The sequence below is a fragment of the Benincasa hispida genome, chromosome 12 (assembly GCF_009727055.1).
Source record: "Benincasa hispida cultivar B227 chromosome 12, ASM972705v1, whole genome shotgun sequence".
Taxonomy (NCBI): Eukaryota; Viridiplantae; Streptophyta; class Magnoliopsida; order Cucurbitales; family Cucurbitaceae; genus Benincasa; species Benincasa hispida.
This window is the reverse complement of record NC_052360.1, coordinates 3,803,120-3,827,705: the sequence shown is the minus strand read 5'-3', so window position 1 is coordinate 3,827,705 and position 24,586 is coordinate 3,803,120. Positions and strand designations below refer to the sequence as shown.

At 37.2% G+C, this 24,586-nt stretch overlaps 1 protein-coding gene across 2 annotated transcripts in view; it reads right to left on the bottom strand.

Moving 5' to 3' along the window:
• Positions 1 to 15,327, bottom strand: part of LOC120067924 (uncharacterized protein At4g10930) — a 30,393-nt gene extending 15,066 nt beyond the window's left edge. Inside the window, exons 1-5 of one of the 2 annotated variants that reach the window (XM_039019565.1) lie at positions 14,830 to 15,327; positions 14,551 to 14,633; positions 14,260 to 14,329; positions 9,866 to 9,956; positions 9,612 to 9,661 (exon numbers count right to left, since the gene is read on the bottom strand). In XM_039019565.1, coding sequence (XP_038875493.1) covers positions 9,612 to 9,661; positions 9,866 to 9,956; positions 14,260 to 14,329; positions 14,551 to 14,633; positions 14,830 to 14,831 — 296 coding nt within the window. In that variant the 5' untranslated portion in view covers positions 14,832 to 15,327. The remainder of the gene's footprint in view (positions 1 to 9,611; positions 9,662 to 9,865; positions 9,957 to 14,259; positions 14,330 to 14,550; positions 14,634 to 14,829) is intronic. The other variant, XM_039019564.1, reaches the window with a different exon arrangement.
• Between the last annotated feature and the right edge of the window lie 9,259 nt (positions 15,328 to 24,586).

Here is a 24,586-nt window from a genome sequence, read left to right as displayed (position 1 = left end):
CAAGGAGAATCTCAAAGGTTACCAGATCCCCTGCCTCAGATTTCAAAAAACAGAGTATACAACACCAATGGGTTATCAAGAATTCCAAAGTGCTCCAACCAGACTTTAATAACTTATGGGTTGTCTCACGCCTCTTTGAGTTTGACAATTGGCTAGATATTAGTAACACGCTCAAAGTTCACTTTCAATCTAATGTTATTATCAACCCTTTATTTGCAGAAAATGCACTAGTGACTCTGAACCGAGATTCAATGGATGAGTTGATTGAAAGCCAAGCAAATGGCAGAAGTTCGGCTCCTTCCACTTGAAATTAGAAAAATGGAACAAATCCATCCACGGCAGACCTTTGTATGCAAAAGGTTATGGAGGTTGGCTCTCAATAAAGAATCTGCCCCTGGACTACTAGAGCAAGCAAACTTTCGAAGCAATCGGGGCCTATTTCAGAGGTTTAGTGAACATTACAAATGATACTTTAAATTTGATTAATGTTTCAGAAGCCAAAATCCAAGTCAAAGAAAATCTTTATGGATTCATCCCAGCAACTCTAGAAATCTCAGATGAAAGAAGGGGCACCATATTTTTGAATTTTGGTGACATCTTGTCAATCAGCCCTCCAAACAAGGTCAGAGGAGAGCTTTTTATGTTCGATTTTACAAATCCTATTGACATTATTCGTCTAAGTGAAGTTATGAAAGATGAAGACATTTTATGTGATCTAGTAAACCCCAAGTTCGATTTCGTCCTCCCCTCAAACTGCAAAGCAAAATACTCCAGAAGTCCAGGCTTTTCTGTTGAAGGCAAGGAGGCTAAGAAGAAAGAGGATCAGATTAGGGCCAAAAAGTCAAGGCTCCGCTCAAATTCTGAACCGCCCCCTCGAATTCTTCACGCATCTCAGCCGGTTGAGGTTCCCTTGGTTCCTCTCTCAGATGCGCTTTTATTGAAGAGAGATAATATTAATGAAAGGAAGCTCAAGGGTCACGGCCACTCAACATCTCCTCAAAAAGGCGCCAAAGAATTTTTTCAAAAGAATTGAACAGTCGACCCTGCATACTCTCACCAGGAAGTCGAATCGGCCCCAAGCATTAATGAGCTGACTGGCTCCGGTATTCAAGGCGACCTTTCCAAACCAAATCCCTCTTCGCTTTTGGAAGCCTCCAACCAACCCTTCAGTGAAGATTTCTTTCCAGATCATCTCACTAAAGATATCGCGGATTTGGGTTCCAAAAAAATACCCGTAGTCACTACTATTCAAACTTTTTTCCCACAGCATCAGAATTATACTCCCCTCCGACACCAACAGCAAAAAGGAAGCAAACCTCTCAAGACTCTCAAGGTAAAAGAAAACCTTTTGGGATTAGGCCCTTTCCCAGGCACTTTGCCAGAAAGCAAACTTCCTTTATTAACCTTTGGTCTGCCATCACTAATCCTGATCTTCTTGAAGTTAGCTGTGCAAATCTTCAAGCCTCGAGTCTAGTTAAAGAGAGATCATTTCTCCTACCTTCCCCCAATAGCTTATTATCTCATCAGCACTGCGTCCCAAATGAGTGTTGCTCCCCGACTGAACAAGGATCCAACCGCAATTCTTTTTTATCGCCAGCTTAGGACTCTCAAGACTCAGAAGACGATTCACTGGCTAGTGTAAGCAGTGAGGAGCCTGACTAAATAGAAGTCGATGACATCAAAGATTTTGAAGATTGCCTAGAGGGCTTGGGTCATTCTCTGAATCAACTTTTTCTTCATCCAGAAGATCCTCCACAAGTTAGGAAAGAAGCTTTCCCATTCCCCTCTCTAAAATTGTCAGATATCCCCCAATCCTTGCATTCCATCCTGAAAGAGTGTGATATCGTCCTAGCCTGATTAAAGGGGCAAGAAGAGATTAGCTGAGGCTCTTAATTTTCGGTGTGTCTTAATGATGATAGTTACTTGGAACACAAAAGGGCTAGGGGATTCTTCAAAAAGATCGATTCTTAAAAGATTTTTGAAAAATCAATCCGGATTCTGTCCTATTTCAAGAATTTAAAAAAAAAAAAAAAAAAAAAAGGTCAATTTCGAAGTCTCATTTATCAAAGGCCTATGGAGTTCATAAGATATAGGGTGATCCTTAGTAGAAGCTAAAGGAAGGTCAGTAGGACTACTCATAATGAGGTGATCCTTTTCGATTGCGTTTATGCTCAAATCTACTGGGTATCACTCTTCAAGTTCTTCAACTTAAGTTGGGTTTTTGAGACTGCATTCAGAGATAACGTCCAGCAGCTGATAGTAGGTCCAAGCCTTAAGAAATCTCATCAAATTTTGTGGACCAACGTTGTTATGGCAGTGTTATCTGAGTTGTGGTTTGAACGGAACCAAAGAATCTTCCAAGACAAGGAAACTCCATGGTTTACAAGGGTTGAAGCAGCCAAGCTTTAAAGCTTATCTTTGGAGCTCTCCCACAAGCTCCTTCACAAACTACTCTAGTCAGGAATTGAGCTTGATTGGCTTGCCTTTCTTTCTCTGGCATTTTGAAGCCTCCCAGCCAAAGGATTTTTAGCTACCATTCTTTTATTTTGTTCTTAGGTCATCTAGTTCTTATTTGATCCCTCTTTTTCAATTTGTCTCTCACTGTAATGTTATGAATCCTTGTATTTTCATTTGCTACTAGTATTTGGAAGTGATGAGGGCGCTAAGGGGATGTCAACCTAGTTGAGATTCCTGGTGCACCTACTGGTTTTTTTGGTATCCTTGTATTTTGAGTATTAGTCTTTTCATTTCATTTTCTTAATGAATAAAGAGACTTGTTTCCTTTTAAAAAAAAAACTTAATCTGTAATTGTTAAGTCCTTTAATTGCCAAGTAGCAAAGGTTACAAGTTAAACTTGTGGACTGTATGACACCATTTGATTAGCATTGTTTAATTACCTAGATGAAAACTGTATTGAGTGGCTAATGAGGCATTACCTGTTCGTCATTCATCTTAGCTTATTCCTCAAATCTTAATGTGGTTAACTAGTATGCTTGGCATGCATTACATCTACACATGTTGGCTAATTAGGTGTTTAGGACTTCCATTTAGCATTACTAAATGAGTTGGCTATGCTTAGGCAAGAGATAGAAATTAAATTATATGAATGCAATGATGAAGCAAGAAATGGGGATATCTCTAAAACCTAGGATAGGCTACTTTTACCTTATTTGCAATTCATTACCTATTCGTCATTCATCTTAGCTTATTCCTCAAATCTTAATGTGGTTAGCTAGTATGCCTGGCATGCATTACATCTATACATGTTGGCTAATTAGGTGTTTCGGACTTCCATTTAGCATTACTAAATGAGTTGGCTAAGCTTAGGCAAGAGATAGAAATTAAATTATATGAATGCAATGATGAAGCAAGCAATGGGGATATCTCTAAAACCTAAGATAGGCTGCTTTTACCTTATTTGCAATTTACATTCCATGCTTGCTTCTCAACCCCCCCACCCCCTCCCCCTTTATCGCTTTGCATTGGCAGACACTCACCTGGATCATTAAGACTTTCTCCTCTTTATTGACTGCACCACTAATCCAGACGTTCTTTAAGGAGTTTCGTTTCGATGAACAGAGTGTATGGATTGAGAAATCAAGCAACAAGAGGGGTATACTGGCTGAAGTTGCCAAACTCGATAACAATGGAGGGTTAAACAAGATTCTTGTCCCATTGGTGAAGGAAGAAAGGGTTGGAAAGCCTTTTATACCTTGATTCTATCCTTCTTAGACAAAAAGAAATGTGACCCACAACCATCCCCCCTAAATGCACCAACAAATTCCTTCAAGGAAACCTTTCCTCTATCTTCCAAAGAGGCATTAAAGACAAAAACCCCATTAACACAATCCAAAGGGACAGCACTTACAAACATTCCACGAAGTTAGCTCATGCCACTATTCACTTCAACACGGCCGTCATTGTCACAAGACACTGTTTCCACGATGATTGGTACAATATTATGAGGGCCCTCCAAGTACACTATGTGTCCATTGTGCAATTAATCCTATAGAAGCTGACCGGGCTCTCCTTAGATGCGAGGATGAAGAACAAACTAAAACCCTTGGGTCGATCAAAAATTGGTACAAGGTTGGTCCGTTCTCTCTCAAATCCACCACATGGAGTAATAGCGCGGCCAAAGTGAATCTTGTTGTTCCCTTCTATGGTGGATGGATCAAAATCAGAAACCTCCCTTTAGACAGTTGGGATGACCATACCTTCAAGCTTATTGGGGACACCCATGACGATTTTGTTGAAGTTGCAAGGAAAACGTTATCTCGCTTGGATCTTTTAGAAGCGACGATTAGAGTTAAGAAAAATTCCATGGGATTCATTTCGACTGTTGTTGGGATCCCCTCTCCATCTGCATCTCCGATAGTGGTGCAAATCGATCCCTTCTTTAACAGCAACCAGTTTCTGGGTTTTGTTGTCGGAATCCATGGCTCTCAGCCACCGAACGAACGCCTTTCCCCGGGCGACGCAGAACACGAGGCACGATTTGACTTACAGAAGGGTATCCACGGACCGTACCCTGTGTCAGCGTCTGCACATGCTCCACAGGTACCTTCCTTTGACCCCTCACCTACCCGTTCTATCTCACCCCCCATCCCTCAACCTATACCTATCAAATCGTCTCCTTTACAAACCTAACAGGCCGATTTTCCTTCAACCAACCCATCTACCCTCTCTAAAAAGCCTACATCACCCCAGCCTACCATTTCTCAATCACAACCCACTCCACCCCAGCCCAACCTTCCCCTTGCTCCCTCCTCCACTTCACTCCCACAATCTGCTTCACCCCAGTCCAACTTTTGTCCCAATAAGCCCTTTGACCTTCCTATAGCCATCGAAATCACCCTCCACCACACTCAGCCCATCCAAGCCCTTTCACTAATCTTGAAATGAACCCTTCCTTGCTTCTTCACCTGCCAATCTCTAACGTAAACCTTTCTCTCTCTCTGCCTCCACCTTCCAACCTTCATAACTCCCCACACAAACTATCCATCACCATTCAAAACAAAAGGTCTTATCTTGAACCCGGCAATAAATTCAACTCTTCGGCATCTTGCCAAACTTCTCTAACCATGATGACTTAGACTATCCTTTACAAACTAACAGGCCGATTTTCCTTCAACCAACCCATCTACCCTCTCTAAAAACCTACATCACCCCAGCCTACCATTTCTCAATCACAACCCACCCCACCCAGCCCAACCTTCCTTGCTCCTCCTCCACTTCACTCCACAATCTGCTTCACCCAGTCCAACTTTTGTCCCAATAAGCCCTTTGACCTTCCTATAGCCATCGAAATCAACCCTCCACCACACTCAGCCCATCCAAGCCTTTCACTAATCTTGAAATGAACCCTTCTGCTTCTTCACCTGCCAATCTCTAACGTAAACCTTTCTCTCTCTCTGCCTCCACTTCCAACCTTCATAACTCCCCACACAAACTATCCATACCCATTCAAAACAAAAGGTCTTATCTTGAACCCGGCAATAAATTCAACTCTTCGGCATCTTGCCCAAACTTCTCTAACCATGATGACTTAGACTATAGTCCTCTTTCCCTCTCCATTGCTCCTCCTTCCCCTTTCACTCATCCCACCTCTCCTCCCCCCGAATTTTTCCTACAAAACACGTTGGTTGGCGCCTCTTTATTGGCCAAGAGCGACCTTGAACCGGAGGCTGATCTTGTTTCAAGCTCTTCTGACCCTACATCCCACCTTCGAATTGTGGTTCCCTGGCTTCTTGAACATAAATCTGCATATTGTTGCTATTCCATCCACCTCAAAAAGGCCAAACGATCCCAGAAGCAAACCAGAGGCATTAACAAACTAAAGAGGCTTTACACCTCTATCAATTATGACAAGGAGCTTTCTAAGTCTTATCTCAGTGGGTGGACCTCCTCTACATGATCATTCTATCCTGGAACGTCCAAGGCATCAATGCTTGGGAGAAGCGTGCGATTGTGATAAATTTTATCTTAAAACACAATCCTACAATGATTATCCTTCAAGAAACAAAGCTCAAAGATGTAGATCGTTTTATCATTAAGTCTCTTTAGAGCTCTAGGCATATCAGTTAGATTGTTTTAGAGCCATCGAGAACCTCTAGGGGTATCATCATCATCATGTGGAGCGACCCATCTTGGAAAGGTATTTAAAGGTCTTTTCTTACTTGCCATTTAGTTTTCCTTGGCTGATGGCTTTCCCTTTTGGCTCTCTAGGATTTATGGCCCTTCTCGGGCAAAAGATAGACCTCTCTTTTGGCAGGAGCTTTACGATCTACAAGGCTTTCGCACGCAAAACTAGATTTTGGGAGGTGATTTCAATGTGTCCAGATTGTCCTATGAAAAATCAAATGACAAGCCCCAAAAGGCAAGTATGAAAACTTTCAATACTTTCATTGATGGGGCCGATCTCCTGGACATTCCACTGCAAAATGGATCTTACACTTGGTCCGCTTATAAACACTACTCAATCTTCACACTCATAGATCGTTTTTTTATAATTGAAAGCATCCAACAGAAATTTGCCTACACTACATCTCTGGAGAGACTAACATCCGACCACTACCCTATCTTGCTATCCATTGGTGTTGACAAATGGGGTCCCACCCCCTTTCGCTTCGAAAATATATGGTTGTTGCACAAAGATTTCGACGACCTGGTTGATTATTGATGGAAGAACACTTCTTTGCTTGGGCGACTGAGACATGGCTTTATTGTTAAGTTGAAGGGCCTTAAAGAAATTCTCAAAGCTTGGAACAAAGATACCTTTGGTTGTGTTCACACGCAAAAGAAATAGCTTATAGCGGAAATCACTCTTCTTGATGGTATGGAGTCATCTAATCGTCCTACCATCTATAGAGTACAAAAGAATAGTCTAAAACCACAGCTCCCCTCAATGGTGGCCAAGGAGGAGACTCTTTAGAGACAAAAGTGCAAAGCCATTTGGCTTAGCGAAGGAGATCTAAACACCCATTTTTTCCACCGTGTTGTGGCCACAAAGAGAAGGTAAAACACAATTTTTGAAATTATCTCCATAGCTGGTGTGAGCCTTCTTACCGAACCCGATATCGATGAGGAATTTCTGGCTTCTTCTCTAGATTGTACACCAAGAAAAACAACCTCACGATAATACCTATCTGTAGTTACCCTTCTCTCACAATGCAACAGTCTTCACAGCTTTAATGAACAAGAAATTTGGGGGGTTGTCTCTGCTCTTGTACTAATAAATTCCCGAGCCCCGATGGATACACTATTGAATTCTCTAAAAAAATCTTGGCACGTACTTAAGCCCGACATATTGAGGGTGTATCAAGATTTTTTTAAGAAAGGTATCATCAATGCCAATCTTAACAAGACTTACATTTGTCTCATCCCCAAGCATGTTGATGCTAAAAGAGTTCGTGATTTCAAGCCTATTAGTCTGACTACTGGTATTTATAAGATTTTGGCTAGAGTGCTCTCTGATAGACTAAAGAAGGTCCTCCCTACACTTATTTCAGAACACCAATCGGCCTTTGTTGAGGGGCGTCAAATCTTGGATGCCTCGCTTATTGCCAATGAGCTTATTGATGAGTGGACCAGAAAGGGAAAGAAGGGCATTGTGATTAAACTAGATATTGAAAAGGCTTTTGATACGGTCGATTGGGGCTTCCTTGACACCATTTTACAAGCTAGAGGTTTCGGATGCCTTTGGAGAAAATGGATTTTGGGTTGTATATCATCCGCAAATTATTCCATCATTATCAATGGTCGTCCTAGGGGAAAAATTCATGCTTCTAGGGGTATTAGGCAAAGGGAACCCCTATCTCCTTTCCTCTTTAATATCATCATTGATACCCTTAGTCATTTGTTATCTCAAGTTGAATTGGATAGAAAGATTCGAGGTTTTGATCTCGAAAATATTGGGCTATCCATCTCCCATCTTCAATTTGCAGACAACACCATCTTATTCCCATCAAGAATTTGTTTGATGTAATTGATACTTTCCCGTCCTGCTTTGGCCTATCCATCAATCACCAAAAGTCTGAAATTCTTGGCATCAATCTTACTCCCACTCGGCTTCAGGACATTGCAAGTATATATGGTTGCAAGGTCGGATCATGGCCTAACACCTACCTCGGGCTACCTCTGCATGGCAAGCCCAGAACTCTCTCATTTTGGGCCCCAGTGATTGAGAAAATTGAGAAAGAATTAAAGCGTGGTTTTCATCATATATTTCCAAGGGAGGGACGTTAACCTCTTATTCAAGCCTCATTGAGCAACCTTCCCACTTATTACCTAACCCTTTTCAACCTCCCTTGCAAAGTGGCAAACATTATTGAAAAGACATATCGAGACTTCTTATGGAAAGGGAAGGAAGATGAATCGAATTTACATCTTGTTGGTTGGAAGAAAGTTACATCCCCTCAATCCATGGGTGGCTTAGGGTTCACCAACCTCAAGCTGAGAAATGAGGGTCCCCTAGCAAAATGGATTTGGCGCTTTAGGATGGAAAGATTTGCTCTATGGCGGAGAGTGATCATGGCTAAACTCGAAACTTCCTTGTGTGGTAACAAAACTGATAATAGATCCATGTCCACTACCAAAGGATCTGGGAAAGCACTGCACTATCTCCAACCTCTTGTGGATCAACATGTTACTGCCATTTTAGGCCGTGGGAACTCCATCTGATTCTGGTATGGTGCCTGGGTTAACAATAACCCGTTGCACACATCTTTTCCAAATCTATACGCTCTGTCTCTTGCAAAAGAAGGTATGGTCATTGATTTGTGGAACGAGACGAATGGTGGATGGAATCTCCATCTTCGAAGACACCTTAATGATTTGGAAACTGAGGAATGGGCAGCTCCCTCCTAAACACTCTCCACCTATCAACCCCTCCAAATAAAAGATAAATGGCTATGGAAGCTAGAGCCGACTGGCATCTTTTCTACTAAGTCTTAGATTGATTCTCAGTACGTCAATAATGGGTTATCTTCTACAGACTCAATTAACGGTATTTGGTCCAACCACTACCCCAAAAAGATAAAATTCTTTCTCTGAGAGCTTTCACATAGGGTTGTCCTCACACATGAAAAGCTCCAACGCCGTAACCCCTCTCTTACGATGTCTCCCAACTAGTGCTCTCTTTGCAAAAAAGACAATGAATCTCAAAGCCATGTATTTATGTTCTAGGACCTTTTGAAACCACATTCTTCTTGCTTTTAATTGGCATGTGGTCTTTCCCTCGAATGTCAACCTATTCCTCTCCCTTGTTATTGATGATCATCCTTTCAAGGGGAGAAAAAGTCTCCTATGGAAACATATTGCTAGAGCTTTCCTCGGGTCGGTCTGGCTTGAACAAAACAATCGCCTCTTCAACAACAAAACCCAACATTTCGACCTCTTTTTTTATCATGTGATTAGCATTGCTATCTCTTGGTGTAAATCATCTAAGCAATTCAAAATGTTATAGTTTTAATACTCTTTTGACCAATTGGAGATGTCTTTTGTAACTCCTTTGGTTTTGGGGCTTCTTTCTCCCCTCTTCTGTAATTCCATACATCAATGAAATTTGTCTCTTATCAAAAAAACTATTAGTCAAATGAAAATAAGCAAACCTGCTAAATGATTCTTCGTCTACTTTGTTGCTGCCAATAGTATCATACACCTACAAACCAGATCAAGATCTCTTAGACGTTCCTCAGTTATCTTCTTACAGAAAATCAAACTTTCATTGAGAAAATGAAATAATACAGATGGGCTGACACAAAACAAGAAGAAGAACTAATAGGTATGTATGCCAAGACTCAAAAGAACTGCTACAAAATATGAAAGCAAATGTATAGCTTGGAACAAAGAAATGTAAACTTACTGGAACACATGTGATGAGTTGAAATTCTTTCTGGCAAAGTGGACAAAGGTTTGTAATAGTAGCCCAGTTGTCAATGCATACAAAACAGAACCTGAAATAAGATGGACAAATGGTAATAATTGTAAACCCTTTGCAAATGTATTTAAAATGGTTCACTAAGCATTATGAAAATCAAAAAGACTCAACCGTATAATTTCTTATTTGATCATGCTTAATGGCACATTAAATTGTTTCGAGGTTTCACAGCAGAAGCTCCTCTTGCATTCCCTTTCTCCATCAGCTTGTGCACTCAATCTCTCTAATGAGGATTCATTGCAACATATTTTCTTTGAATGCTTTTATTCTCAGCAATGATGGGATAAGTTGCTTTTAGATTTTAATTATTGATTGATTTCCAACTCATTCAAGGAAAATATTTTTCAATCGTTGTTTGGTGGTCCTCCTTTGGTCCCTAAATCCAATATTATAAAGTCTAGTGTTGTTAAAGCTCTTATGTCTGAAATTTGGCTTGCAAGCAATTACCAGATTTTCAACAACTATTTTCCTTGGTCAGATCGGTTTGATTTGGTTCGCCAGAAGGCCTCTCCTGGGTGTGCTCTCTCCCAACTCTTTGTTGAAGATTCTATTCAAGATTTATGTCTCAATTGGCATACTTTTATTTTTTTTTTTCCATTGTAATCTTTTCATTTTATTTTCATTCACTCCATTGTGTGGAGTTTATCTTTTAAGTATTAGTCTCATGAAAAGGTTTGTTTTAAGTTTTAGAAGGGAGGGAAGGGAAGAAAAACAAAAAAAAAAAAAAAAAAAAAGAAAAAAAGAGAAAATAGGATTGACAAACGTACTTTAAAAAAAAATGAGCAGCAACACTTCCAAAAACATGAAAGAATACAAAAAATCATACGAAAAGACCATCCCAACTAATGAGTCATAAGAACTACTTTTAATGAAATAGGCTTCAATTCAAGAAAGGCCCATGGAAGAATTAAAAGAACTTTTGGGTAAACAAAGCCTTGAGAAAAACGTCAAACCTAACTAGACCATATAGTTCACACCTCAACGCTTGATCTTTCTGCTCCCATAAAAATTGTTTCCTCTCAATCCAAGTGCACCACAAAATTGTAAGAGAAACCAACCCTCCTAAGGAGCCGTTCCTTGTCTCAGAAAGGATGGATACCAAAGAAGCTTATAATCTTAGACTCTACTAGAGGCTAAAGAAATCCCAAACCACTCCAAAAAGTCATCTCTGATGCTAGAGGCAAATGGGCATCTCCAAAGGAAGCGATTGAGATCCTTGAGTGGCCCCAATAAAAAGGAAAAATGGATCTAAGCATGGTCCAACATGTTCGTCTTCCCTTGTAAAGCCTACTAAGCAAAAATAAAAAAAATAAAAAAATAAAAAAATAAAAATAAAAGACCTTCTTAGGAATTTTGACATTCCAAAACAAGGAATCAAAAGGAGTCCAAGGAAATGCGGTCACACAAAAGAAGAAAAAAGAATGAAATACATGAAAACCCCTAAGAGCAAAATCCCTCCTCCCCGGTCTAGCTAGAAAACCCCCAAACAAAGAAATAAATTTCACTACATTGGACGTCTCTCAATTTGGCAGAGGATGCACAAAACCAAGAGAAGGTTTATATTTGTAACCCAATACCCAATGCATAAAAAAATATAACCTGAAAATAAGATTGTAATTCTCCTCCCTCCCTTTCGCCGATGAATGCTTTGTCTTGAACTATAGAAAAGACTGCAACTTCAATTTATTCTACAATAGACGACCTTCCCAAATATCTCCCCTAGTAAGTACAATCACAGATCATCATTCTCCTTGATGAAGTTATGTTAAAAGTGCAAGGTGACAAGGGGTAAGCATATGTGTGACCTCTTTTTTTTCTTTAAATAAAGGGTCAAGCTTCCATCCAGAAAAATATGATGAAACAATACCAGGGGATCCAAAAAAAATGGCTCCAGTAAAGAAAAAGACTCCAATCATGAACAATAGGGCCTTACATATAATTAAAAAAGTTGTCATTGACACCTACAGTAGAAACATACAAATTAACGACAGTCAGACATCCCAAGAATTCCTCTCAATGCCTTGAAATGTTCTATCATTTCTTTCCTCCCACAATACCCACAAGATCGCACAAGCCCCCACTCGTCAGAGAAACTTCCCTTTATTGCGAAACAGAGGGTGGTGAGGAACTCCTCTTTGTGCCTGCCTAGCATCTATGTGGTACGTTTCAACAAATCTTACTAACACTAAACTAAAGCGAAACAAAGACATAAGATCTGTCAAACACAATAAATATTAATGACCAGCACATGACTAATTGTGGACAACTGAAGTAGACAGAGTAGTGTCATCTACACTAGCAAAACTAGGGAAGCCTACCAACTGGTAAAAACAGTCGAGCCATTTTGGAGCTCAAAGAAGCCCTGCTCTTAGTTCAAAAGCAAATTTATGGCTTCATCACCAGGAGAACGTAGTAAAGCATATTGTTGCCAAAATGGGCCACACCAAAACAATCAGCTTGCTAAGGATCTCCATTTCACTACAGCTTCATAACCTATGAGGAGGAAGTAAAGAAACATGAAAGACCAAATGATTGTCTTCTGTTTACATATCTTCTACGAGTATGTGGGAAGCCAAAAGGCCCCAAAGTAAATGTAGCATAGAACAATTATCAAGGACAAGGTGATGAGGGTTACTAGACAATTAAGGACAAGGATGCTTAACACTATAGAAATACAAATCAGAGCGAAGAAGGGTTGAATCTCAATGGATTGAGGTAGCAAGGCCACTTTGCCACTTACAATACCCTGTCGCATACACTAAAATCTAAGTCCTCGTGAGTACCAACAATCCTAGCTCATAACTAAATGGAACATGGTAGTTAGTTGTATGTTGACATCTAAGATCAAATAAGATTACAATAATGTGTTATTTTCCAATCCATCGCTTGACTGAACTTTTAGATTATTCGTATGCTGACAAGTTGTTTTCTAAGATAGGAATGCAAAGCAACTCCCAATGAAATTGAAATCCAACTAGGATGCAGATAAAAGACAACATTCAAAACACAAGTACACTTAGAGGGTTGGAATAGCTACTAATAAAGCCATTTGAGCTTTGTAAGGCACCTGCCACCTTTATATGCTTGATGAATCAAGTTCTTCAATCCTTTGTTGATGAGGTCACATAAAGAGAGTGAATGAATCACATCACTTGCATCACTTAAAGGGAGGTTATCCAAGCACTACACCTAAAAACAAATATTGACATTGACATTCTTTCGCTTCGTTCGCCACTGCTCGTGCGCTTCCTTCAAAGGTGGAAGGCTCCTATACCAATGCATTTTGACATCCCACAGTTTCAGTTGATCCTTAGCCTCATTCATATTCATCTTCGGCGCAAGATCACTCGATCAGTGAGCTATTAGACACCTTGTAGGCAAACTTCTTGGTTGTCTCTGCTGCTAGAGCTTGATTTTGAAGAAAAAATTGCAAGACTAGCTAAAAAAATTATTAAGAAAGTAACACCTTTTGTTAAATTACTGATCAACCCAAAAGTTTAAGCTGATAGGTTATGATAAATTTAATATTATATCCACACTCAAAAACTCTTCCTCACTTGTGGGCTTGAAAATTTGTTGAAGGCCCAACCAGTATAATTCAATATTAATTGGAGAGGAAATGACTTTCCAAAGGATCAAACTCAGGACCTTTTGCTCTAATAGTATGTTGAATCACTCATCAACCCAAAACCTTAACTTGATAGGTTATGGTAAATTCAATATTATATCAATGCTCTACATCTTGACTAATCAAATGATAAGCAATGAAGCACAAATTATGACTAATTAGAAAGGATGACAAAAAGAATTTCAAGAAGGGGATTTGGTTGGCCACTTGAACCAATAGTAATGAAAGCAACTCTTAGACAAAATTATGATGATATACCAATTCACAAACTTCCACTTTCTCCTCATTAACATTCTTTCCAAGCATGGTTAAGTTTATGCTAGTTTTCCAACCTGGGTGGGGGCTTACCTTTTGACCACCTCTGCAAAAGATCTTACATCTAAGCTAACAGACACCTTCTAAGAACTAGTCACCACACACCTGGGAAACTCCAAATTGAAGAAAAAGCCTTCCAACAATCTACGTTTCTATTCCTAGGAACTTCAAACTTATTTTTGCCGCTACTAATTTCAAACTTAAGAAATTCTAAGTAACATCCACTCTGATTTGAGAGCTATTCTACCCAGAAAATGTGGGAAGAGCTTCTGGGTTCCCTGAAAATCATGAGAAAGGGAAGTTCTTAAGCACATCCCTACATATGGTTGGAATCCATACCAAGATTTCCAAGTCGAGAGATAAAGAAAGGCCAGACCTCTGACGGCCTAACTCTTGCACGCCGGTAAGTTTCACCGAGCTCCAGAGACAAGAGTTTCTCTCCTTCTCTGCAGAGCATGAAGACATTAGGTAATTCCAGTCTTCCATCTATACTAGTATTAACAGACATGGCTAAAACTACATCAAGGTGAGAGGATGCTGAAACTTAAGAGAGGAGAGAGGAGAGAGGAGAACGACAATCTATCTTTCCAGAAGTTAACAAGCATACAAGAACATTAAACTGGGAAATATAGAATTCCAAGGAACTAAAACTGATTTAGCCATGTACCAGTGCTGGCAGCAGTCCAGAACACCCCTGTCAACAATGACATCCATGCATATCCCACATCTTTCCACCTCCTCAGTAATCTCCTGAAACACAAGAGAACCAACTATATCAATAAACATGATGAAAATCGTAAGATGGAGTAAGATATCAACATAGTCACGCATTTTTTTCAAGTCAGAGAGCCTGCTACCACATTCAATTTGATCAAACTAAAGATAAAATATTAGCTCGTGCCAACAAAAACAAATAGAAAAACGAAGCAACTGACTAGAAACTTACATAATTGATTTCGTAAGCCTCTGCGGTTTCTTCCTCCGGTATCCCACTTGGAACCAAACCCACCTCCATCATATCACTCGTAGATTGCTAGAGGTCAAATAACGGAAGCAAATGTTCAGGTAATTACGGTGGAGAAAAGTGTAGATTAATCACCCGTTGCATAGAGTACACCGCGAACTCCAGTTTCAGATGACGATGAAGCGGATTAACGACAGGGAGAATTCCGATGAGGTAAAAGTAAAACCCCATTTAGAGGACCCCATTGGAGATTCAAAGGCGTTGTCAGGATGCAAATTGTTCGTTCAGAATCACGTTGTGTGGAGGTATGGTGGCTATGGTGGTCAAATCATCACTGAAAATGGGAAATTGCAGAAGAGGGTAGGTAAATTTGAGATAAAATTGCAGAACTGATGAACTCTCTTCCGGAATTTCTCTCTCTCTCTCTCTTCGGCTTTTTCGGCTTTCCCGGAGAGAAGGTCTTGTGATGTTAGGCTCCTGTCAATCGGTTTGAATTGGGCTACAGAACGGCGGGCCCGCCCATGCCCAATTATCTGGGCTTCTCTGTTGGCCTTGAGCGATCAACATCTCTTTCCACGTGTAAATTTTTTAATGGACGACTACAAATATAAAATTCATAAATTGTGTCAAATGAGTTTTTTTTTAAATCTTGTCAACAACTTCAAACTTCGAGATTGATATTACAAATTCATATCAGTTGTGTTATACTTGTGTTGACAACTTTTTTAAATAACGATTTGATGGCATATGTGAAATCGAATAACTAATTTCGATGAGGATACATCCCTCTTGTATATGTGAACATATCTAAGCTTTTTTTCCTTTTGAGTACAACACAACTACGAAGATGGAGGATTAAACATCCGACTAGAGACAAAGCACATATTAATACTACTGAGTTGTTCACTTTGACATTAACATCTCTAGTTTTAACTTTACAAAATTTGTCATATTTTTTCAGTGCCATATTTTTCTTTACATTATTACCTTTGTAGGTCTTACACTATATTTTATGATTTTACTAAATTTTTAATTTTCCATAATTTAAATACTTTATTAAGTAAATATTTTATTATTAATTACATATCTAATATTGCCTCCTCTAGGATAAATTCACCTATTTGATTGGCAATCCAAATTGTTTTATGTTTTCATACTGAATACGACAAATATATATTTGGATGACAATATGGATTATGATCTTGAAAATTATGTGATATAAATAGAACAAATTTTGAAAACAATATTTTCCTGTATTTTTAGTGTATCCAAATTTTGAATTTTAAATTTTAAAATGCATGCTTATGTTAAATAAAGATAAAATAAATATCTAGAAATACAGTATTTCATATAATAATCTCACATTTTTAATCTAAAATATGTATTATGTAAGGTTTTATAAGTTATATAAAATTAATTAGTAATAGTTTATAGTCAACATAATATTTAGTGGGTAATAAATAATTTTATGATTATAAATTAATTTAAAACATTTGTTTAATTTAAAATCTAGTTCCTAAGTTCGTCGTTCAAATGCCTTGAATCCGTTATCTGGTGCTTCAAACGACCAAGTATGTGGGTCGGGGACATGCCCCCCAAACCTAAGTTCATTTCGTATTTAGCATATTATATTATTTATCGTTATTTAGGATTATGATCCTAGGGCTTTGAAAAGTGCACTATATAAACTCTTTAACTCAAGAGGATAAGCCCTTATTCTGTAATTATGCTCTATGATAAAATGTTTTTCCCACGTTTGGGGGCATGTAATTAGGGTTTGAAGGCTTGGGATATGCTCTATGATAAATGCAATTAGGGCTTGAAAGCTTGGGATATTTCTCTTTCCCACGTTCACTCTCATAATGTTTTATGGTTTATGTTTTATGTTTATGGTTTTACTGAGTAACAACTAGTTTCATGGCTTATAATTGTAGTATTAAACACGTTTAAAACATTTATTTAATTCAGAATCTAATTTCTAAATTTGCTATAATATATATATATATATATGAAAACATTAAATATAACCTTACTTTTGTTGAATTTGTTGTTTCCAAATTTCTCAATTTCATATTCCCTACTAAATAGGCCCCAAATCTCTTATTCTATCTCTGTTTCGATTTATTTTTGCTATTAATTTTTTTAAAACATGTTTGAATAATTTTTTCTTATGAAATTAATATTTAAAATAGTACAAAGATATTAAATTACCTATACTCCACCGGTCCCTATAATGATAAGCATATGCATGAGCATATGGAATATGTAGATGGCATAGTTATGGGGGGCCCAACTTCTTGTTGGGTTGTATGTCCTAAAACTCGCAGTTTGTAAAATTAAACATATTCTATTTGCAATAAAGATGTTATTGAGGTTTATTTAATAAATTTTTTATTGAATATGTAAATTGCACTTGTAAAAAATTAAATCCAATAAACTAACATATCCATGGCTATTACATGAGTACTTGAACTATATGTGGAGACATAAGAGAGGATCAAGTTCGAGTTGATGGCCAAAACGTTCTATAGTATACGGATAAGGCTGGGTACCTTATTCTGGAAACACTATCGGATGCGACCTACTTTGTATTTAGTACAAACGATGTGATCCTAAATCGTTCATATGGAGATATAAGAGTGGAGCGTCCTATGCAAAGAGTTTGTATAAGACCGGACCAAGAAATAAGTCACTCTTACTTTATAACGTTGTTTATTATTTAAGACTTACTATTTCAAAGTGATGACCTAGGTAACTTGACCTTAATCCTGAGCTAACTATGAACTCCTGTTTATTCGAGATTATTCTTAGATTTGCATGGGTGAGAGTTGGTCCAACATCGCTGGCTCAATAAACCCCCCATTTCAGGAGTAAGACCGATAGATAACTGGGACATAAGATGTAAGTTATAATTTACTCCTACCCGCTTTTAGGGATAGTAGAAAGGTTGTCCTTTAAGTGCTAATTCCAGGTATTGAACAAGGGGCCCCACCCCTTTCATTAGCCCGAGAGGGACTCAGTTTAGTGATTGGATCACAAACCCATTGTTCATTAGAGGATCAGTAGGACTTAAGAAGCAAGATGTAATCTTGAAGGTAAAACCAACTTTTGACCCAACGTTATTACGAACAACTTGTGAAGGGTTGACTTATTGATTATGGTTATATTAAGTGGACAAAAATATATCTATAGTGAGGATAGTGCAGCTACGGGCTTTAATGGGGTGACTCGGTAGTTAATGAATGTTGATTAATTCGGTTTAAAGAGTTTAGCAATTAAATCTCGGATCGTTGGAGCTCGTGGTCTTTAGGTCCATTAGGTTCCTCTACTAGCTCACAAACAGATTAAACTTTAACTAGCGTGATGAGAGAATTTGAAACGTTCAAATTCAAATTAAGGGAATTAACAAATATATACAATATAATTATACGCTTAATTATTGAATTAAACGAAACTAGAGAATTGGATACTATTTAAATATGATTTAAATATTAATTACATGAATGGAGATTCATGTTTAAGAAATTGGTGTTTAATTAAATTTATATTTAATATTAAATTAATATGATTAATTAAATTATTTAATTAATTATTAATAATTAAATTNAATTTATACAAAACTAATTATGGAATTAATTTTGTTTAAAAATTAATGAATTTTATATAATATTAATTATTGAATTAATATTTTATATAAAATTAAAATTTCATTTTTTTAATTTTGAAATTTTGATTTCAAAATTTAGAAAATTGAATTTTGAATTCAATTTAAAATTGGAAATTAGTTTTTAAGTGGATTTGTCCCATATAAAACACTAAAAATCCCACTCAAATTAGCATGTTTTGGTGTCACGCTAATAGTTTTCCGATTGCGTGTTTAATTGTTTAAAAAACAAATAAATTGCCTGAATTCAGGGGTTAGGAATCAGAAAATTCTAAAAAAAGAAATGTTATTCTTCATGCAAACATAAAAAACCAGAAAATTCTCCTCCAATCCTCCTTAGTTCATTCTTATTACGGGTTTCACCACCCAATCTAAGTCCTAAAGGATAGTAGTGAAGATCAAGTGGTGGTCTATAAGGTGTTACAGAGGAAATTCGAGTTGGAATTGAAGATTTGAAAAGTTCTTCAAAGGTAAGTTTTTTAAACCCTATTTCCTTTATATGAACATGCTTGCTTGATTGTTAAAATTAATGGAATTGGAGTACTTAAGATCCAAATTGCTTCCACTTGTTGATTGTCAACACCAATAGAGCATGATTTAAGCACTTAATTAATGTTAATTGTAGCTTGGTGGGTGTTTTTCATAAGTTGTATGAAAATGGGTGCTGATATGGATAATTTTAGTTTTTGGCATTAGATTTCTTTTTAATTCTGTAATAATTATTGTAATTGGCTCTTTGTTTATGGGTCTTATTGTGTGATTAAGCATCTATAAATTTGTTAGAGTCAATAGAGTTGCAATTAGGTTGTAATTGAAGAAGATTCGAAGCAAGCTTAGCAGTTGGTTGCAACAAAAGAAGCCTCTGCCTTGTAGTGTTGCAACACTGCCCTTAGAGTGTTGTAACATTGTTCTTCAGACAGCCCAGCAAAATAAAGAGATACCTCGAAGCGTTGCAACGCTACTTTGGAACATTGCAATGTTGTGTTTCAGCCAACCCAGAACACGCGCGCGAACGGACCAACAGTTCAACTGGACCAGGTCAGTCGGTTCTTGAGCATTGTTAACCTGGTTTAATGAGCATGCGTGAGCGATGTGAGATTTTAAAATTGGTTTATCACCTAAACATCATAGATTAAATCCAAATATAAAAGTTATACTTTGATAAATACCTAGACTTAGGTTGTTTTATTAGCCGAAATATACCTAAGTAAATATTTACCCAAACCAAATAGAACATTTCAGTGGGAGATTAATAACATATACGATATGTTGTTCTTAGCTCTCATATCCCTAAAAGTTCACATTGTGAGATTCATGCTCAGCTTTGTGTCACCCTAGGAGTGACCTCCATTCAGAAAGTGTTTGTATGGGTCAATGGCAAGGTGAATAGAGGAAATAGTTCATAGTAAGTGGATGAAGAATGTGTGTCAACATATCCTGTGGTCTCTTCCATTAGTTCGGACCATGAGATTCCAATGTTGCGCCTACTTGTTGTTATTAGGCAACATAAGCTAGTCATTTTTCAGCAGCTATCCCCTCGGAGGATTGTAACATGAGATTTGAAGCAACTCAAACTCCAGAAATAGGTAGGATCTCTTAGGTCCATTCCCGACCTTGACTCTCCAATTTGGAAGCATTGTTGGGACCGACCTCTGAAGTATGAAAATGGAGGGTTACACTTACAAGAGCTACTGAGTGTTAGTAAGTTCTTGACAAAAAACGGTAACTAAATAACTATAGGAATAAGAGTTATTATGGAGTTAGCATTTAGTCAACGATGTCTTACTTTAGTGAAAGAGTATTTGGTTGCCTCTCGATAGCATCTATTATGACTCACTAAAGTATCGTTGCAAATAAATAATATTTGGGTGCATTATTACTTTTGCTAAAATTTGATTGATTTTAAAAGCAATTTACTGATTATAATTTATTTATATTTTCAGCATGTCAAATTCTTCTAAATTACTCGCTTCCGGTAAGTTTAACGGTCTTAATTTTTCGACATCGAATATAAACGCAATAGTAGTATATGATGATTTAAAGTTTGTTTTAACAGAGGAATGTCCTCCATCTCCCGGCTCATCTGCAAACCAAAGAGTTCAGAATGTATATGACAAAGGATTAAGGCAAATGAAAAGGCCCGAATCCATATCTTAACAAATGTATTCAATATACTAGCTAAGAAGTTCGAGAACATGGTTTCTGCTAAAGAAATCATGGATTTGTTACAGATATTATTTGGACAATTTGTCAGGAACGATATTCTAGAAGATGTTTTATAACAATGACATAAAGGGTAGAACCTATGTTAATGAACATGTTATGGATATGTTCAAAGTAATAAACACAAATGTTATAGATGATGAAACTAAGAAAATAAAACAAAGTAAATGTGATTTACTTGTCACTGAGACATGTTTAGTGGAAATTGATAAATTAACCTGGATATTAGATTCAAGTGTCGATAATCATAATTGCGCTTTCGCTCAGGAAACTAGTTCCTGGAAACAACTTCTAGAAGGGGAAACAACCTTTAAGGTAGGGACCAGAGAGGTTGTCTTAGCTAAAGCAGTAGGAAACATAAAGTTATTTTTTGAAGATAGATTCATTTTACTTGAAAATGTTTATTACATTCCAACCATGAAGAGAATTTTAATATTTATCTCATATTTTCTAGAACAAAAGTATAAGGTCTTATTTGAAGTTAATAAAGTGTTCATTATTTCAAAAGGTATTAAAATATGTTATGCAAAGTTGGAAAATAACTTATATGTGTTAAAATCAACTGAGGTAAAAAGGTGTTTTGAATATAGAGATGTTTAAAACAACTAAAATTCAAAATAAGAGACAAAAGATATCTTCTAATGTCTATCTTTGGCACTTAAGACGGCCGCATTAATCTCAATTGGATAAAGAGAATGGTTAAGAGTGGGCTCCTATATCAGTAAGAAGACAACTCTCTACCACCATGTGAATCTTGTCTTGAGGGTAAAATGACCAAAATATCTTTTATGGGAAAAAGTCTTAGAGCCAAAGAACCCTTAGAACTTATACATTCAGACCTCTGTGGTCCGATGAATGTTAAAACACGAGGAAGGTATGAATATTTCATAAGTTTTATTGATGATTATTCTAAATATGGCTATATTTACTTAATGCATCATAAGTCTGAAACCCTTGAAAAGTTAAAGAAATATAAGACAGAAGTTGAGAACCAATTAGGTAAAAAGATTAAAACACTTTGATCAGATCGAGGTGGTAAGTATATGGTTTAAAATTCTAGGACTATTTGATAGAATACGAAATTCAATCCCAACTCACAACATTCCGTACACCTCAACGTAATGGGTAGCAGAAAGGAGAAATAAAATCCTGTTGGATATGGTTCGTTCGAGATGAGTTATGCTCAATTGCCTTTTTTTTTTTGGGACATGTAGTAGAGACTGTTATGTATATTTTGAACATGGTTCCTTCGAAAAATGTTTTAGAAACATCATAGCGAGTTATGGAGAGGATGTAAAGATAGTTTACATTACTTTAGGATTTGGGGATGTCCAACACATGTGTTGGTGCAAAACCGAAAAAATTGGAACGACGTTCAAAAGTATGCCTTTTTGTAGGATACCCTAAAGAGACAAAAGATGGTCTATTCTATGATCCTTAGGAAGATAAAGTATTTGTATAAAAAAATGCAACCTTTTTAGAGGAAGATCACATAAAGAATCATCAACCTCGTAGTAAGCTAGTATTAAGTGAAATGTCCACAGAAGCTACAGACAAATCAACAGAGGTTGTTGATCAAACTGGTCATTCAACAAGAGTTGTTCATAAAACTGGTACTTCACATCCTTCTCAAGAGTTAAGAGTGCCTCGACATAGTGGGAGGGTTGTTCAACAACCTGGTCGTTACATGGGTTTAACAGAAACTCATGTTATCATACCTGATGATGGCTTAGAGGATCCACTGACATTTAAACAGGCAATGGAAGATGTGGATTGAGACCAATAGATAAAAGTCATGGACCTCGAAATAGAATTTATACACTTCAATTCAGTCTGGGAACTGGTAGATCAACCAGAAAGGGTAAAACCAATTGATTGCAAATGGACCTACAAGAGAAAACGAGATCAAGTTGGTAAAGTATAGACCTATAAAGCTAGACTCGTGGCAAAAGGGTTTACCCAAAGAGAGAGGGTGGACTGTGAAGAAACCTTCTCTCTGGTTGCTATGATCAAGTCTATTAGAATACTCTTATCTATTGTTGCTTTTTATGATTATGAAATATGACAAATAGATGTCAAGATAACTTTTTTTTAATGACTATCTTGAAAAGAATATCTATATTTCTCAACCAGAAGGGTTTATAGAACAGGGTCAAGAGCAAAAGGTTTGCAAGGTTAAAAGATCCATTTATGGGTTGAAACAAGCATCTTGGTCCTAGAATATAAGATTTGACACTGCGATCAAATCTTATGGCTTTGAACATAATGTTGACGAAGCCTGTATTTACAAGAAAATTTGTCAAGAAGACTGTCGCTTTTTTGGTTTTATATGTTGATGATATTCTACTCAAAGGTAGAATTTATGGCTGGCGTTAAGAGATGGTTGACATCGAAATTCCAAATGAAATATTTGGGAGATGCACAATATATTCTTGGAATCCAAATAGTTCGGAATCGCAAGAACAGAACACTAACATTATCTCAGACATCTTATATAGATAAGATGTTGTCTAGATATAAAAATATAAAATTCCAAGAGAGGTATGTTACTTTGTAGGCATAGAATTCATTTGTCTAAGGAACAATGTCCTAAGACACCTCAAGAAGTTGAGGTTATGAAACAAATTCTCTATGCATCATCAGTTGGAAGTTTGATGTATGTCATATTGTGTACACGTCTCGATATATACTATGTAGTTGGAATAGTCAGCAGATATCAATCCAATCTTGGATATGATCATTGGATTGTCGTTAAGAACATCATCAAGTATCTTCGAAGAATGAGGTGCTCGTGTATGGTGCTAAGGATTTGATCCTTACAAGATATACTAATTATGATTTTCTGACTGGTGTGGATTCTAGGAAATCAACTTTGGGATCAATATTCATCTGAATGGAGGAGCTATAGTATGAAGGAATATAAAGCAAAGTTGTATTGCTGACTTCACCATGGACGCCTGTATGTCACTGCATGTGAAGCAGCCAAGGAGGCAGTATGGCTTAGAAAGTTCTTGACCGAATTGGAAGTGGTTCCAAATATGCATCTGTCAATCACTATCTATTGCGATAACAGTGGAGCAGTTGCAAATTCCAAAAAACCAATAAGCCATAAGCGCAAGAAACACATCGAATGCAAGTACCATGGCCTCAAAAGCCAATTTAACTGATCCATTTACAAAGGCCTTCACGGCTAAAGAGTTTGAGGGTCACCTAATCAGACTAGAACTACAAGATAAATAATTCTAGAGCAAGTGGGAGAATTAATGGGTATCTGATGGCCTAATTTATTATATTTATTCTGTCATACTCAACATTGTATATATTTGTATATATATAAACCCACTGGAGTTTTAGTCCAAGTGGGAGTTTGTTAGGTTGTATGTCCTAAAACTTGCAGTTTGTAAAATCAAACATTTTCTATTTACAATAAAGATGTTATTGAGGTTTATTTAATAAAACTGTTATTAAATATGTAAATTGTACTTGTAAAAAATCAAATCCAATAAACTAACAGATTCACGGCTATTAGATGAGTACTTGGACTTTATGTGGAGACATAAGAGTGGATCAAGTTCGAGTAGATAGCCAAAGCAATCTATAGTATACGGATAAGGCTGGGTACCTTGTTTTGGAAACTATCGGATGCAACCCACTTTGTATTTAGTACAAACGATGTGATCCTAAACCGTTTATGTGGAGACATGCGAGTGGAGGCGTCCTATGCAAAGAATTTGTATAAGACTGGACCAAGAAATAAGTCACTCTTACTTTATAAAGTTGTTTACTATTTAAAACTGACCGCGATGACCTAGGTAACTTGACTTTAATCCTAAGCTAACTATGAACTCTTGT